The sequence below is a fragment of the Periophthalmus magnuspinnatus genome, chromosome 19 (assembly GCF_009829125.3).
Source record: "Periophthalmus magnuspinnatus isolate fPerMag1 chromosome 19, fPerMag1.2.pri, whole genome shotgun sequence".
NCBI lineage: Eukaryota > Metazoa > Chordata > Actinopteri > Gobiiformes > Gobiidae > Periophthalmus > Periophthalmus magnuspinnatus.
The window spans coordinates 9,123,573-9,141,481 of record NC_047144.1 but is presented as its reverse complement, the minus strand read 5'-3'; the positions used below and the strand labels follow the sequence as shown (position 1 = coordinate 9,141,481).

Genomic DNA, 17,909 nt, shown 5'->3' with positions numbered 1-17,909 from the left:
TGATGGCGAATCCCTTCATTATCCTGTTTCCCCTTTGCAGCTAAAAAGTTTGCTACTTATGCTTTTTTTTCTCTAAACTTTTTTTTTTTTTTTTTTTTAAGTCAGATAAAACTAATTGGATGAGTCTCTTGTCTTGAGAGAAAAATAAATAAAGAATTGAGCATAATGCCCGATACTACCCTTATGTCATAAAAAATAATAAAAGACTGTCAATGACAAATGTGCTGGACGTTGGTAGGTACATTTAAATATTATGTGTTAATCAAACTTCCAGTGTTTGTCCAGGAGATGGAGGCAATGGGCTGCTAGACAACCATCAATTAAGTACACCCACAGCTCTTGCCATAAGTTGGTGAATGGATTGCTGTGATTTCTGCATTCGTCAAAATGAAAACCTGCACAGTTGCAAACCTCTATTTAACTGAGCACAGAATAGTTCTATAGGCCAAGTTTTGCAAGAGGTGCCAAACCTTAGTATTTGCATGAACAACTGACTAAAATTGTTAGTTAAAATGGTTTTATATAGTTTTTACATCGTCAACCTCAAATGGCTGGCTGTTGACAGTTCACAAAATATGTCCTCTTTAATTTCTACATATTTACACACAGCATTGTTATAATTAATGATCTTGTGACAGTAGAGGCCTGCACGTTTCAGTCCATTCTTCAGTAGCATCAGTCTTTCCCTCTGTATGTGATATTAGTGAAGGTAGAGGTGGCTCCTTTGTAGAGAGGATTGTGTCCCTGTAAATGGCCAAGAACAACATCATTAGATTTCACATTAATGAGATGAGGTGGAGCTAGATAAACATCACAAATAAATATAATCACAACTTTATGAAGTTAAAATGCAACTATGGTGTTAATGTGCATCGTGTGCACCTTCCATTAGTGTATTAAACAGTGGGTTTCTTGTGGTTTCAGCCTGATGGGATTTGGGTGTGTGGCCACTAAGTGCCTTATTACCAGTAAAAGCTAATTAGCGTCAGCTAATTTAAACCCAGCCCTTCCGTTGACTACCTTTATTCTGCTGACAGTAGCAGCATGCTGCAACAATAATAAAATACTCTTCAGGAAATTAAAACAGGAGACCTGCTGTGTGTGGCCTTATGAGGGCAATAAAGGCAATGATGGGTTTGATATAATCAGGATTAAGGTTATGATTAGGACTTAACTTGTTTCTTTCACACTGTATCAATTACTTACTGTGTCCCATTTGGCCCGTGCTCGCTCTTCTTCAAATTTGGCAAACTCCCTTCTGTCGTGAATAGTAACCAGTAGTTTCCAGATTAGCAGAGCAGCTAGACCCAGGAATAAGATGGCCCCTGCCACCGACAATAGGACCACCAAAATATCTGGGCCCTTGGGACAGTCTGGAGAGAGGGAGTGAAAGATTAAGGAGTGAGTACAGTGGGCCACAGATAAGCATACATTCACACCACAGGAAGTATGATTTATAGAGCTGTTTACTCTGTGTCCTTCCTTTTGCTCACATGAGTGGTGTATCTGAGTTTAACATTTACTGCAATAAAGTACATTACTAATACTTCTTTGTGAACACACTGTTCAATACCAATGATACAATGGGTGGAAAAATGCAGCCTGATGCATCCAGGCCACAAATCCCTCTTTTCTCTTGTGGTCTGGCCAATCAGGAATGTAATATGTTTCAGGGAGGCGGTGCATGAGATGATTGACAGCTCTTGTAGTAGACCATCGTAAACGTCTTGCCTCAACAGATGCTGCTACATTTGTCACAAAGAATACTATGAATAAACTGAAAACGAGTTTGTTTGTTTGTTTGTGTATCAAATTATGCAAAAATACTCAATCTTTGGGGTGAGCTGGGCAATATGCCAAAAAAAAAAAAAAATCTTAACTAAAGCTATTTGTTAACTCTTCACTGTTTTTGAGCATAGAGCTGCATTAAACAAAAGAGCAGTGACTCACAATATAACGATATCACCAAAATAGCACATCGTCACAGGGATGAGTTCACGTTTCAATTTTACTGCTATGTCTACAACTCCAATTTGGAAATTAAGGCAAAATAAAAGTAAATCGTGTGATTTTTTAAAACATTTTTTTTAATCTACCACCTCTAGACTAGAACAGTTTTGGAATCAATAAAACATCTGACTAAAAGAAAGACTTTCTAATATACAGTAGAATCCATTATTGTCACTGAGAAAAGCGTAAAGAGACCAGCAGAGGGCAACAGAGAGCAGGTTTGTTGTGGTATTTAGAATTCTGTAGTTAAAAAAGTTTACTTTTTTAGACTTTTCTATGATGCCATATTATTACAAAATTGGTGTGAGGATTTTATGAAAGTGGAACGACATAGAAATTACATGTTTTCAAAATAGCAGTACGAGCAGACGTGATGACAGGGATGAAGGGACATTTTAACATTCTGATTTTTCAAGTTGAGTTATCATATTTAAGTTTAGCCCATTTAAATCTAATCATAAAAGACCCAAACAGCCTATATATGACCAGGGTAACTTGTTCCATTGTTGAACTACTTTCTTACTTCTAATTTCCAGAAGAAACCACACATATAAGGGAGCTTTAGGTAACTGTATAGGGTAACTAGGGTGAGCTTTTACAACTAACATCAAAGCCAGACTCCTCGTAGTTTCCCCCATTTCTGCTGCGCTACTTCCTCTCACCTTGACATCAGTTAGTTTTACGGCAAATTTTATGTCCACTAACAAGATGCGGTCCAAAAGTTCCAAAAAATTTTGTTTTTTTTTAATATTACACTTAAATTTTGCTTTCCCTAACATAAATAACTTTCTCTACCACTTTTGTATAGGGGATATGTAGAGTCAGCATGTTCCTAAAGAAGCTGAGCAGCTATTTACAACCCTCTTTGACACAACGGGGCGCAACATGTTCAAGGCAAATTTTGGTGCACTTCTGTGTTATCCAGTTGTGTCTAAATTGAACACACACATTCATTAAAGACAGAGCCCTGGACAGACTTTTGCTGCGGGGAATTGTGTTCATTAAAAGCTCTTTTACCACCTTCTATGATTTCTTTTCGGAAAAGAAACAAGAAGATGAAGGGCGTGTTGGATGGAAGTGGCGAGTTAAGCTGTACAATTTTAGATACAACCAAAGTAAATATCTCAGAGCAAAAGATTTGATTTGGTGCATTATTATTGTTCTTGACATTCATGCACATTTAGGTCATCTTTGTTCACTTGCAATCAAGATGCCATTGTTCAAAAAATCCCTTTAATTTCTTTATTACATCATTTTATATAAATATCGCATCCAAAATATAAAATTATGTGCCACGAGTGCCAGATTCTAACTATGTAGAAAACAAAAGCATAATATGTCTTCTCTAAATAGAACTATTTACCCTGGAACTTATTAAGATCATGCTAGTTACTTACCTGGCTCTTTAACAACAAACAATATAGATTTTCCACTGGCATCCTCATAGTACTGAAATCGCTGCACGCAGTCATTCTCATCTTTGTAGGAACAGTTCACAGCATTTGTATCATGAAGCACTGAGGATAGAACATTTTAACAGGGTTACTAAGTAATAGATGGATGAAACCAATAAAAAATTGTATTTTTTTTTACCTATCTCATCCACAAGTTGAATGTCATCTTTGCAGATTCGTGAGCATGAGTTATCCTCAAACAGCCTGCCCCTTTTAAAGTGCTTACACTCCACACATTCCCTGCAAAAAGACCAATATACAGTAAACACAATACCAGTGGTGGAGAGAGTACAGAAAAATTGTAATAATTTAGAAATGTTTAAAGACTGTGGAAATTCCCAATATATGTAATCGTAGGTGGACTCACTTTTTCATAGTGCAGGCATCAGGGCAGGTGGGACACTTGTCACATGTTGCCCCATATGCTCCAGGCTGGGTGCACTCACACGCCCCACACACGCACTGGCCCCTCCCACTGCAGAGGAGGCCCACGCTGGACATACAGGTGTCAGTGCGTCTCGAGCAGTTACAGTTTTCACCCTGCCAGTCCGGGTCACACTGGCAGAAGCCACAGTTACATACTCCATGTCCTATTGAACAGAAAAGATGAATGAAGACACAGTAAATGCTCCGTACATAAATTAGAGGAGAAAGGGTCAAAGTATTTTAGAAAGAATAGTCATCATATCACATGTGTTTGAAAAGTTAAAAAGTAACAATGCAATGATCATTTCTCACCAAGGTATAAAAAACTTTTGTTAAAGTATTAAAGTTTTTGTTTAAAAATGTACTTAAAGTGTAAAAAATAAAAGTATTTCGTGCAGATTATGAATGTGTTAAAAATAAACCCTCAGTCTTTTCTGCAAGTTTCAAACAATAATAAATACTATAATAAAAACTTTTACTTTTTAGTCCTGTTCAAATATGTAGTGAAGTAGAAAGTACAGATACCTGCTCCCAGAAGTAGTAAAGTAAAAGTAATCTTCTTTGAAATTTACTCAAGTAAAGTACAGACAGCTAAAAATTGTGTTTAAGTACAGTACTTTACTACTTTTACTTTATGTTCCACCACTGTAAGAGAGAATAACCTTCGGCATTTATAGTTTTTTAAATTTTTTTTTATAATTTTACGCCTGCTAATCCTTTAAAGAACATAGACATTTCCATTTGCAGCAAACAGAACATCAACATGTAACTGCGTGACCTTTTGTGTCCTGGAAATTACAAGTTTGAATTACAGTCATTAGCCGCAATTGGATGTCATACTTTGCCAGCACAATCTGCAATTATAGAATGAACACAATAAATATTCTTTTAAAAACATTTTAGAGTGACTGTACAGTTCAATTTAATATTTGGTTCTAAAAATAGTTAAGCAACCAGTCTAAATTTCCAAAGAAAAGGAAGCAGAAGTGTAGTCATGCTTGTGGGAGACTAAAATCATATCCCATTGTGTCTGTGGTGTCTGGGCAAGAGTTATTTTTGTTAATGTGATTCTCCACTCCTTTAAGTAAATTTGTTCCCACTAATATACAGTTATAACAACTGACTGTTCTAGTGAGTTAGCAAGAAATGGTTCTGAAACTTTATTGTGGCCTACTGTATGAGTGCCAAACAATTCCCAGATAAACAATGACACAGGAAGCTTAGAGCATGATGCATAACACATTGTCATTACCGCTTAACCACAAGACCACTGGCTTTTAATCTAAGCTATAATGGGAGATGATTTGTGATCGTAACAATGTATAGCAAACAGTTGTGAACACATACTTGGACTGAACATTACCAGTCCCCCACTTTGAGCCTTTTTGGCCAAACATGAGGTTATTTTTGGGGCTTTTACAGCGCACGAATCAATGAGTAAGCACATAGGTATTTTCATGTTAATCTATGTTCTATGGGGAATACAAGACATTTCTGTCTGAAGGAAACACAGGCTCAACTGATACGTTACCCAGCCAGAGGAGCAGTCTGCTAGCAATTACGCATGTGCAATTAGCTCTTTTAATTGCAAGATAAATTAGCTTAATGAAGCAGAGGCCTACTTTAGCTTTTTGTCTTGGTCATTTTTTGAGGGGGGATTAATAAGTATTGTGGAATTTTTACAAGCAAACTAAAGAATAAAATTAACAAATAAATATATGATGAAAACATGGTATTCTTAAATTTGTAATTCAAGTACTTTTTTTTTTTTTTGCTTCACTAGCTGTTCACCACAATGAATACATGGCCTACTGTCCTATTTTTGTCAAATATTGTAAAACCATTGTTCTCTTAGTGAAATCTAAAATAATCCACAAGCGCGGTTGGTCTGACACAAACATTTGAACCTGGGCTGTAAAGGCACTGAGTCGCACACACGCACCTCCAGCATGTGTTTATTATGAGAGTGGCCGTGTCCTGCAGGAGGAGGAGACGTTATGATTCTTCCCAGATGGGTGGCACAGTCCGTGTGGAGCAGGGGACTGCCAACACACATTTTAACATCTCACAAAGACACACAAACAACAGTCACCACATCTTAACACGTCACTGTCATATCTGTTTACCCTGACTCTTGTAATGATGTGTGTTTAAACATAGGGACTGTGCAGAAATACCTGGACTACATCTGGGCAGCAAGCTGCTATAAAGCAGTGTTTGATTGACTATGGTGAATATGCTTGTTTGCCTCTTTTCTCCCACTTGTTACTGTAGAAATGTCCTGCCATGACAAAGCTATCAGCGCTCATATTTTTATTGCCATAGCATTCTCATATGCCTTCAGGTACATCTCCTATGTTCTATCTGTGTAATCCCTCAGTCGTCAAGTTGTAATCCATAGTAAAAGACAAAGTTTAAATCTGTCAGATGGACAAATCGTTGTGTTGTGAAGACGTTTTGCTGCTCATCCAAGCAGCTTTTTCAGTTCTGGTCAGATTGCTGTTGGACACTGCCTTATATCTATCTGAAGGGAGGGGCTAACTACACTGAAACTGGAAACAGCTATTGTCTCCAGTTTCAGCCTTAACAACCCTATCCAACCGTTAATGGCCCTCCTATTGTTCTTTTTGTTTGCTTTGGGTCTGATGATGAAATCATAGATCTGTGAGAGATTATGTCTCAGGCTCCCATTCCTGTTTGTCTTTCCTAACAAAAATTGCTTCTTTAACTCCCCTCTCAAACCATTTCTTTTTTCTGGCTAAGATCTGAACCTCACTATCTTCAAAGGAGTGGTTAGTGGCTTTGAGATGGAGATGTACGGGGGACTAGGGTCCAGAGGAGCTCTTGAAGCGATCTTGATACATTCTCTTATGGAGTGGCTGTTTAGTTTCTCTAATGTAGCGCTCACTGCACTCTTCACTACACTGAATGGAGTAGACCACATTACTTTGTTTATGGCTCTTGTCTTTTGGGTGAACCAGTTTCTGTGTTAATATGAAAATTCTCTGAATTTTTTCAGACACACCAGCTGTGTAAGGAATAGTTACACCTTTCCTTCTAGGTTCAGATTCCCTGTTGTCCTGTTTTTTAGCTTTCTTAAATCTATTGAAGGCCCATTTGTGGATATCCACAAGCCGACAGGGCTTTCTCCACGTGTTGTTCCTCCTAAGGAACAGGATTTGTCCATTTGACAGATTTAAACTTTGTCTTTTGCTCCTATGTTCTAGTTAAAAGAATCTCACCTGAGCAGAGTTCTCCTTTGTACCGCAGACAGTTAAAGTCATCACACTCGCAGAGCTTGCCCCACACTTTGCCGAAGTCGCTGCTATGGCACACACACTGCCCACAGACGCAGTCTCCCCGCCCACTGCAGATGGCCGTTTGAGGCCCAGAGGCACTCGAGGGTCCACTGCAGCGGTCCTGGTCTGAGGGGTTATAGTCCCCCTCGGCGCACTCGCAGTGGGGTCCCAGGCGGCCCGGGTGGCACTGGCAGATGCCACACTCAAATGTGCCATTGCCGTAGTGACACTTGGGGCTGTTTGGTTGGGCTTTGGCCTGACACTTGCAGTCACACTCAAAGGAGACAGTGATGGACAGTGAGTCTTTGAAGCCCACAGGTTTTATAATAAAGGTCTTCTTCTTCTGTTTGGGGCACCCACGAGCTCGGGCCTCCACACTGAAAGAGACCTGCAAGACATGGCAAATGTAAAACACAAGATGTGAGCCAGAGAGTCCTCCCAAGGCACTATAGTTCATCCCAGGATTCAGAGTAATGTAGAAAAAGAGGAAACTTCTTCTATATTTTTGTTCCTTTACTGATGCTGAAAATGTCTCCATGACATCTACCCTTTGCAATAGAACAACCCAATCTTGTTTTAAATAATCTGACATGATTCCACAAATGCCGAAAAAGCATAAACCTCTGGTTGGGAAGAAAAATGTTGATGAAATACACATAGCATTTTTATCATAACAAATTCCCATGAGATCAAATATTTTCCCAAGCCTGTTTCAGTCTGCACATTGTCTTTGTTATTCACTTTTTGGTAATTAAGTAATCTTTTGTAAAAAAAAAAAAAAAAAAAAAAAAAAAGTTACCTCGTATAACTATTAAACTATGAAACAACAATAAGTTCAAAGTTACTACACTGGGATGTCCTCCATATGTACTCAACAACACAGTAATTGTTCTTTCAGCAAACTGGATCCAAATCTGGTGAATGTCCAAAAGAGGGCAGTTACTCCATCTGGGGAGAGATCCATATATGGGAAAAACGCAAGAGGGAGCTGAGGCCAAGTAAAAAGAAAATAGCAAGGCCAAAAAATGTCACCTGGAGTGAGGAGAAAATAAGGCACAGCACCAAATAAGTTGTGATAAAAGAAATATGCAACAGGAGGACGTTAATAACAGAAACTGTTTAACAAAAATGTGAAGACAAATACATGAACTCTTAGCAATTTTGTACCTTATCCAACAATTGAAACATAAAGGCTGATTTATCCCCTCCAATGAGAGACAGAGATTTAATGCCCTATTTATAGTACACTTGCTTTGCTGTTTCACTATGCACTGAATGAACACAGATCAGGCATATCATTATTACTAACTGCCCAATATACAATCCACTATGAACTATTTTTACTCCTACATTATAGTTATCTATCTGGTGGACAACTAGTCTATTTTTACCACTCTTTTCTCTCCTTGGACCACTTCTAATAGACAATACCAGAGCCAGTTTCAATAATGTTATGACTTCAACATAATTACATTTTTCTAAGCACCTATTAAAAGCAACTGACCGTATCGCCAATCTTGAGGCCAGAGCAGGACTTGAGACCTGGAATGACCTCTCCATTCAAACAGGTAGCATTGAACGAAAGAGACAGCTCCTCTGGGACACCGAGGAGCTCCAACTCCACTTTGGAACGGATTTTCTGAATAAAACACATTGATATACAGACACATTACACTGTAGTATGCAATTCATGTTACACTTTTTAACAGTCCTCTTAGCACTTCTCTCTTGGGCAGTCTGCCACTCGTTTCCTGCCACTTGTTTCCATGGAAATGTTATGGTTTTGCCTGAAATGTTCCACAGTATGGCATTAAATTCAATGATGTTGCAATGACAGAGAAATTTCATAGTGCACCTTTTGTAGTGTTTTACATTTCATATGCATTATTTCTCTGAATTATTCTGTAACCAGTAATCCAGGTACTTAATCGTTATAATCATAAATACATTAGGTTCATCTATGGTACGCACTTTTGATTTGATTCTAAAGACAACTACTACCCAGTTTGGCATTGATTCCCTAATTCAATTTCAGTTTTATATATCAGTTTTATGATATATATATATATATATATATATATATATATATATATATATATATATATATATATATATATATATATATATATATATATATATATATATATATATATATATATATATATACATACACATTGGCAATGTTTAAATCCAGGCTCAAAAAGGTTTTTATTCTGCACTATCACTATTCTTTTTAAGTAAATTTTATTATTATTATTTATGATTATTTATGCTTTATTTGTTTGTATTGTGATTTTCATGTCTTATTTAATTTCTTATTTCTTATTCTGTAAAGCACTTTGAATTATTTATGAATTGTGCTACACAAACTTGCCTTGCTTGGCCTTGCCTTATATTACCCACTGCAATCACTCGTACTTCAAAAAAATGCATTGTACAATATAACAGTTATTCAGCTCTTAAATTGCCAAACTAAGCATGCTGGTCCAGACAGTAGCTCTCCACAAATGGTCAGCATCACGCTTTTGCCACAGGGGAATTTTCGTGAACAAAATTGTCCCAAATAGTCGACTGGCTCAGACATGATGGGTGTGTGTCAACAAGCACGCGTCACCCACTGAAACACCGTCTAGTCAAAGGTCTGTGCATGGTTATGTGTAGCACTTACAGCATAGGCTTTTAATATGAGCTGGATCACATTGCCCGAGTCATTGGACAGTGTTCCTACTGTGGTGCCAGGAATCAGCTCACTGTAGTTCTGTAAGACAAACAAAGAAATGCACTTCAAGTAACATGAAGTGTTTTTGTTGACCTGTGATTCTCAGATATTTCTCTGAGTTATGCTCATTTCGATTTTATTATTATGGAATAAATGCATTTCTAAAAAAGGACACAACAACATGTGAAGATTACTGAGTAAATATAGTATAGTCGAGATAAAGTTATGTCTCTAGACAAAACCATAAAAAAGCAAACCACGACTATGAAGCATAATAAGAAGACTCCCCCTATAAAATATATGTGTGCCATTAATATTCATACCACAGTTTGAGGTATGGATGTAAGACACAGTTGCTTAAATGAACTTTTTAGTTGTTTTTGTTTTGTTTGTTTAGTATTTTCAGTGAGGACCACAAATTTGGGTAAGTGGCGTCTTACTTCCCTTTTGGAAAAACTACATTCACAGTCTAGTGAATGTAGTATTGCATAATACTGTTTCCTTTTTCCCATTCTTCCAATACAAGGTCCAAGATTTTTGGGTAACCCAAAGAGGTCTGGAGCATGTACAGTATGTGTAAAATGTGATGATTACAGGCTGCAGTTGGTTTCTTGTGTAGGTTTGAAAACATGGTTTGTTATCTTGTTCAAAGAGAGGTATGTGTGTTATCACGACACACTTGTGGTTACTGGACATTTGGCAACAAAATAAATGTGGTGTTTCTGACCTGGTAAAGACGGACCACAGGGTTGGTGACAGCAAAGATGAGGTTTATATTGTTTTCTGACATCTTTTCTGTAATTAAGGCCAGCGATGGGTAATCCTTTTGGACCAAAGGGACAAAAGCCATTATAAACCACATAACAACACCAGTACAACGCAACACAGATAAGAATAATAATGCGCCAACCATAGTTGTGGACATGCTGTACATGTTTTCAGAGTTGAGGTGGCATTTCCCATCATTAGGCTGAACAATCCCTGCCAACCGACCATCCAAAGCCACATGAGTCTTTGCATCTGACGTGAAGATGAGGAGGTGGGAGGCCCCGGGACGCCAGCCAATCTTTTCCTGATCCACAACATACCATTATTTTATTGTATTGTGCTTGATTGTAATTAAGATATAAAAATAACAGATGGCCCATAGACATCAGGACACATTACATGTGGGTGGATTTCAACAAGGTTTCATTTTAAACTCAGATTAGTGTTGACTTAAAAGTTCAAATATAAAGGGGCACTATGTACTTTTCTAGTGGAGGAGCTGAAACCTTCTTTTGTCCATGGAGATGCTGTAGCTTTGCCTGGAATGTTTCACAAAATGACATAAAAACCAAGCAATCTCAGTGGAAACAAACATGTAATTTCACCACACTAAGTATTTGGGCAATAAAAACGAAAATAAAAAAAGATTTAATTGAGGAAATTAAAGATATATGAGTTTCAATCTGTCGAACCTTCCAGCCAAAGTATTAACATTTTATGTCAAAATCAGGTGACAGACCCTCCACCAGAAAACATGCATAGTGCGCTTTTAAATAGCCTAAAGTTACATTTGTATATATATTTGATAACAGACACCCTTCCACAACCTCATTTCATTTACTCTTGTAAGTGGAACAGCAAGCACAAACCCCAGAGCAGAATCTATAGACTAGATTTTGGTAAGAACAAGTTGCATTAATGTGTGCATACAAATGGTGTGGTAACAAAAAATACATAGTATAATAACTCCTATAATAACTACAAGAATTAGCCTATTGGTTATAAAGCTTAAGATTTTTATTCTGTGTAAGCAAAATCCAGGAATAAGAAATACGTTCTTATGTCTGTCTCTGTGTCTAAATTATTTGCGTATGTTTGTATTACAGAGAGACTGAAGAATGCGATCAATGTGAGGTTATTAGTGGGTGCGTGTGGTTCACCTTGCACACAGCGGCCTGGATGATGGCATCAAAGCCTCCCTCGGGGGCATCTCGGTTTCTGGACACCATCTGCTTCTTCACCTCCTCAGTGAAGCGTCCCACTTCCTCGGTCAGCGACAGCACGTGCTTGTAGCCAAACTGGGGCAGACAGGTGGTGTTGATGCTGTCAATCAAAGAGATTGTGTTTCATATTAAGATGTTTTGTATTAGGGTTTGTGGTTGGATGAAAGAGCTATTCTCTTCAGTGGGGGAGTGTGTTTTTGTTATTTGGTAATGTTTTTGTTTGCTTAAAAGCAAAGCAAACTCAAAGGTCACATTTTAATAGTATGTGGAGAATAGTTTAGTAATTGGACAATGAATAAAATGATACACTGTTTAACGGTAACTTTAAACTTTAAAGTTAACGTTTCTGGTGGAGGCCATAGATATGTATGACATACAGAGTATCAAACTTATCTATCTCCATGGACCCAAGTGACAAATGACACCACTAAGCAAAGTCACAAGCCAGATCTGTGGAGAGGCAACCCTGAGACACTGACACTAAGAATAAATATTTTCACAAAATGAAATAAATGCTAAAAAGATGTATTTAATGCCATACTGTGGAATATTTCAGTCAAAGCAAAAACATCACCATGAAGACAAGCAGGTGTCGCATAACTATATACCAGACAAGTTATGCAGTCTACCTTTGTGAAATGGGCATATGAAATTCTTCACTTTCACTGAGCCCTAGTTTTTCATACAAGTAATGTATAACATGGCTGAGTGTGTGTAATGAAGAAAGTAAATAAGCCAAGAGGACTTTGAACCACTAAATCAAATGAAGTGTCTCCTGTCAGAATGACAGTCCAACTCCACATACATCACCTGTGATTAACTCAGAACAGCTGACCTGGCAACACTGTAAGACGTAAACACCGCCTCGCTCATTGTGTCAGATTTAAATAACGGTTTAAAGGTAGAGCCACAAGAATGACATCACTGTTCTGCACCAAAACAACTTCACTAGGGCGATCATAGTGCTAAGAAAACATTGTTAAAATTAAACTAAATGCTGCTTGTTTCCATAAACAAGCATTTTAGGTTCCACTAGAAAAAGCATTTTTTTTACTTTATTATGCCACTGACTTGACTTGATTCTTCTTTGTGTTTGTTCCTCCAAAATAATCCTCCTCCGAACATGCTGGGATTTGGCATAGGTTTTAAGACAGATGCCCTTTCATATACAACACGGGGCAGAAGAGAGAACACTGGCTTCTGTTAATGCTTTGCCTTGAATGTTCCACAATATGGCCATAAAACATCCATAATTACCGGTAATAATTAACAAATACATGTTTAATGCCATACTTTGGAACATTTTAGACAAAGCAATAACAACTCCAGGAGACAAGCAGACAGCAGGCCCTCCACCAGAAAAGTTAGGACATTTTTTAATCTACATTTTGTACCTGTAGCATGGATTTTTCACAGCCTCCTTGGGTGAGATGTACATGTAGGGAGACAGCGGCTTGTCCACAAACGCCCCAAAGCCCATTCGGAGGTTACTGGTGGTCCGGTTCATTGCCTCAGCCAGACCACGGCCCAGTGTCCTAAGCCGAAACAGATCATCGTTCATAGAGTAGGACAGGTCCATCAGATAGTACAGGTCCACAGGGTAGTCCTCCACCTGACGGACCTTTACTGTGAAACGTTTGGCATCATCTATAACACAAAAAGATTTGCCATAATATGTATAATTTTACAATGAACAAACAATGAACAACAATGAAGCAGGTCAACTACAGCCCTAAAGGCTCATTGATCCCTCATGAGGGATCTGAAAATTATAGCAGTAGCAATCAAATCTGTGATCTATGTTTTCAAATCAGGATTTATTTTACAGAGCACATTTTAAATACAACCAGAACCAAAAGCATTTATATTTGATTACATTGGCTGCTAAGCTAATAATGAATCCCAAATATTTCATGGTCCAACCTACAAACACAGAATGTGTTAAAATACACTTTACATATCACATTTTATTGAGGAAAATTGAGAATTATTCAAAATAGAGAAAATTATCCAATATTATTGAGTACTTAATACTGAGGGACCATCTACAGTGATGCAGTATTTAAAATGCATCCTACCTGGTCTGAGTGTGATATGGAGTCTCTGGGGTTTGATTTGAGTGACGTCTTGTGTGGCCCCTGCCGCCTTGTTGCTCAGTGGCCTGTCCTCCATCACCTGCAGTTTACTGTTGGGCGATTCGATCAAAGAAGGGGCACAGCCTGATGCTACCAGGTTATTCTTCAGATCACAGCGGGACGAAGTGACAATTCCATGGCCAAAGTCCTGACACGGGAAGACAGTAAAAGGATGGCAAAAGCACGTAATAAAGGAGTGTTTAAAATCTCAAACAGGAGACAGACTATTATGCTTTAAACATGCACTGGTGAAACAACAAAAGTCCTGGTATTTTTCTGATGAGGAAAAAGTTGGTTGAGCATAATATACGGCCTATTGCATGGACATGAAGGAAGATTGTTTTTGGCATATTCAATACTAGAAATATGTTAGCAGACCAAAACCACATAATGTAACAAGAGTGATTTACAACGTGGTGAGAATATGCCTTGAACAAAACAAAGCAAACACCAGCATACTTATTTATAGATTATTTAGATTTAAAATAGTGAAATATGCAGTGGCATTTTGTCTTGTCTATATGTTCTCTCACCTAAAGAAGGAAAGTTGGAATTTAAAAGTATGGAAAAACGTGCCAAAGAAAACCCACCTCCTGAACACACCATGCACAGCTGGGGTGCACAGCCAGACACTGCTTGCATGTGCTGGCTCCTCTGGAAGTGCAGACGTTAGAGCCTAGAAATTAGGTTTTTAGTCATTCTCTACATTCAGCACTCCTTTATTAAAAACTTTAAACATTTTAAACTGCTAATTACACACATTTGTTTATGTTATAGCTAGGTAACTCATAAGACCAATAGCATTTTATCTTCTTTTTAAATTCACCATCATATGCAAATAAGTATCATTTAAATCAACAAGTAATTACACAAATGAATTAATAAATGCAATAACTCACCCCAAACTGCTGTCCCCGCTGTAACAATAAAAACATAGTAAGATAATATCCGGAGCCTGTGAAAAGCGCCCATCCTGGTGCGCTCTGGCTCTGATGGGACAGAGCTGCCAGAGAACTGCACGTAAGCCGCGTAAAAGAAGACCAAAGCTACCCCAGAACCGCTCCAAATACAGTCAAATGTGAAGCCACCCCCATTTTCTCACGATTACACAGTTAAAGAAGCTGATGGGCGGAGAAAGGCCAAGAGCATCCCGAGCCACGAGAGCCTTCACTGAGAGAAGCGCTGACATGTGCTCTACACCTGGGCCCGGTGAGCTGGAGTAAAATGGACTGACTTTTAACTGTTCATTTAATTTGACGAAGATCTTAAAATGCAACTAACTTTCAGTTGCCTATCCTTTCTTTTTTCCAATTAGACTCAAACATGACTAGAGGGATATAGGCTAATTACATATGCCACATGCACTAATATAAGAATAAAGTTGGCTGGCAGGAACCGAAATCTTTATGTTTTTTTCTTTCCTTTTATCAATCTTAGTCATTTGTACTTGATTTTGTTGACCCGTTCTTCCCCATCCGTTTGTCCAGCTCCAGACTCCCATAAATGTTATTCTAGTTTATACTGCTCACTTGTGGATTTAAGATGAAATTACACCCCAACATCTCACACATAGGGCCTCAGTTATCAATCCGTGCGCCAGTATAAACTGAAAAACAGCTTGTGCAATTTTTTGGGCGTGTTGCGCGTGATTTACTATTGGGACGTGCGCGCATTATTTCTGCCGCAAAACTGATATGGGAGCATTCAGAAAGTGCAAAACTCTCTGCTCCTGTGGGATACTAAATTGTTGAAGCGTTGTGTGCTTCTACTTCAGGATATTTTCGCATAGCGTTTGGAAGATGAGTCATGGAAACTTTGAAAAGCAAGTTAAGACAAGTGTAAATCTATATCGCTTTGGATTTACGCGCAGGATGACGGAGCGCGGGAGTAGGTGAAAACGCGCGCCTGTGGCATCGGAGCGGTGCAGGGACAGGGGTGCACATGGACCCTTGCACGTGGGACCCCTGCACGCGCTGACTGGAGCCGCAGTCTCCCCCCATGACACGGGATAAACACGTGAAAGCCCAGTGTGATGGACATCTGCTGTGGAAGGCCGCATCAGTGGAAAACTTGAGGGAGTCAGGGCCAAAATGTCGCAGGTAAAGATTTCATATTTTATCACTACTGCTTTGAAAACAACATGTTATTATTTCAACATCTTTGGGTTTAATTTTACAGAATTTAAATTCACTATCAAATGCAGCAAATTGCAGCAGCTATCCTGTGCAAAGAGTTTACACCTGTCCCTTTAAGGTATTATATTATATCGTTTTTGCACTCTTAGTTGTAATAAATCTATCAGATGTATGCATGTTGGCAAAAAATGCCCCGTTTTGCGCATTCATTCTCTCATATGAGCAACACTGCACCGTCTTTTTAGCTCCTCTGAGGAACTGTTGGATTTTGCTCCACTTTTAGCATGTTTAATGTTTAGCATATGAGCAAACGCTTGATAAATCAGACCCAGAGTGGTCTGTGTTGAATTAGTTCATTCAAAAACAAAGTTATAGATGCTTTACTGTCTTGCAAGTAGAACTGAAGGGGTTTGGTCACAAAATAATGCTTTACAAGACAACTAGGCCTATTAAACTTTATCACCATATTTGTAATACATTTCGCTGCCACTAGATGTCAGACTAATCAAAAAGTCTGGTTTGGGGCTGAATGTTTTTTTTTTAATCTTATAATTACAGTAGAATCACAATCTGAATCTTATAAAAAATCCCTAAAAAACAGCGAATCAATGTACGTATTTTTCTGTTTTAGTCGATTAATGACTCCTTACATCCTATAGGTATATTGGTTATAGATTAAGCCCTACATTTCAGACACATTGGCATTGTGTTTTTGCTAGGCCTTTTTCTTTGAACTAGTGAAGAACATTTTGTTATTTTTCTGTTCTACAATAAGATTTGAGCTGTAGAAGGTTGAATAAATAACTAATTCTAGATACAAACTTATTACTAAGAGTTTCATTCTGCTATTTATTTGTTGCAGTTCAAGTTTTTTAACAATATTGTACATTTAGAATATTTTTTGTTCATAATCCTATTTAAGGTTTTTGTGTCAGTGGCATAAATTTGTTTCAGTATTATTGTATAGCGTTAATATTTTGTTCAGCAATATATTGTACTTTTATTATCTTGACAGGTCTACTTTTTACCCATTATATTAGCTAAAAGTGTTACTGTAAAGATTTGAGATTCTGAGAAACTCACTCAGATTAAATATTTTGAAATACCTCTTGGGATTCAGGGTCATAGCACATGCATGTTTTGTTCTGAATTGTAGTTACTCTTTTCCAGAGACAGTTTCATTTATTTTGGGTTACAACTGTTGCCATGGCGCTGAGATGTGGACCGTGTGACTCTGAAGTGGTCCTGATGTAAACAATGGTAACGGGAAATGTAATCACCAGCACAAACAATGTACAATGTAAGTCAAAGTAGTCACATACTAACATAATGAAATTCATTTATATTTGCTTTATTTAATTTCTTGAACTCTTTTGACAAATTAGAGACTATAAATTCAAACTATAACATCTAAACTGTAGGAAATAATCAAATCTTTTGAGCTTCAACTCAGAAAACAATGGCCACAACAAAGTAGTTATCTCCACTCAGGCATTTTCCCAGTATAGGAACCTTTTGTAGTTCCTTGGGACACTAAACGGTTCCTATGGTGCAAAAACGCCTCACGTGCTACTAGGGTTAGCTGTATCATGGCTTTAGAGTTGCTGTCTTTTTTTTTTTTTTATTACTAATTGTATTTCAACCGGTTCAGCTTAGAGGGGAAATTTTTGTGTCCACAGACTGCAATTTGCTCTTCTTCTTTTCATGTTGCACAATTTTCCATCTGCAGCTCTTTATGTT

At 37.9% G+C, this 17,909-nt stretch overlaps 1 protein-coding gene across 1 annotated transcript; it reads right to left on the bottom strand.

Moving 5' to 3' along the window:
- Positions 1-507: 507 nt before the first annotated feature.
- LOC117387542 (integrin beta-3-like) lies at positions 508-15,135 on the bottom strand. The gene is made up of 15 exons (XM_033985064.2): positions 14,934-15,135; positions 14,625-14,710; positions 13,978-14,182; positions 13,294-13,546; positions 11,837-11,999; positions 10,819-10,980; positions 10,636-10,731; positions 9,858-9,947; positions 8,694-8,828; positions 7,133-7,577; positions 3,832-4,054; positions 3,604-3,704; positions 3,408-3,527; positions 1,207-1,373; positions 508-744 (listed from the first exon to the last, which is right to left on the bottom strand). The coding sequence occupies exons 1-15, from the start codon at positions 15,004-15,006 to the stop codon at positions 676-678; spliced, it is 2,388 nt and encodes a 795-aa protein (XP_033840955.1). The 5' UTR covers positions 15,007-15,135; the 3' UTR covers positions 508-675.
- Positions 15,136-17,909: the final 2,774 nt, after the last annotated feature.

What these genes read in the sequence shown, in the direction of transcription:
- LOC117387542 (XM_033985064.2), bottom strand. Translation starts at nt 15,006, where the DNA reads ATGGGCGCTTTTCACAGGCTCCGGATATTATCTTACTATGTTTTTATT. An exon ending in TCAACTTGTGGATGAGATAG is followed by an intron (nt 3,528 to 3,603) that starts GTAAAAAAAAAT and finishes TTCTATCCTCAG; the next exon opens with TGCTTCATGATACAAATGCT. An exon ending in GTTTGTTGTTAAAGAGCCAG is followed by an intron (nt 1,374 to 3,407) that starts GTAAGTAACTAG and finishes CCCTCTCTCCAG; the next exon opens with ACTGTCCCAAGGGCCCAGAT.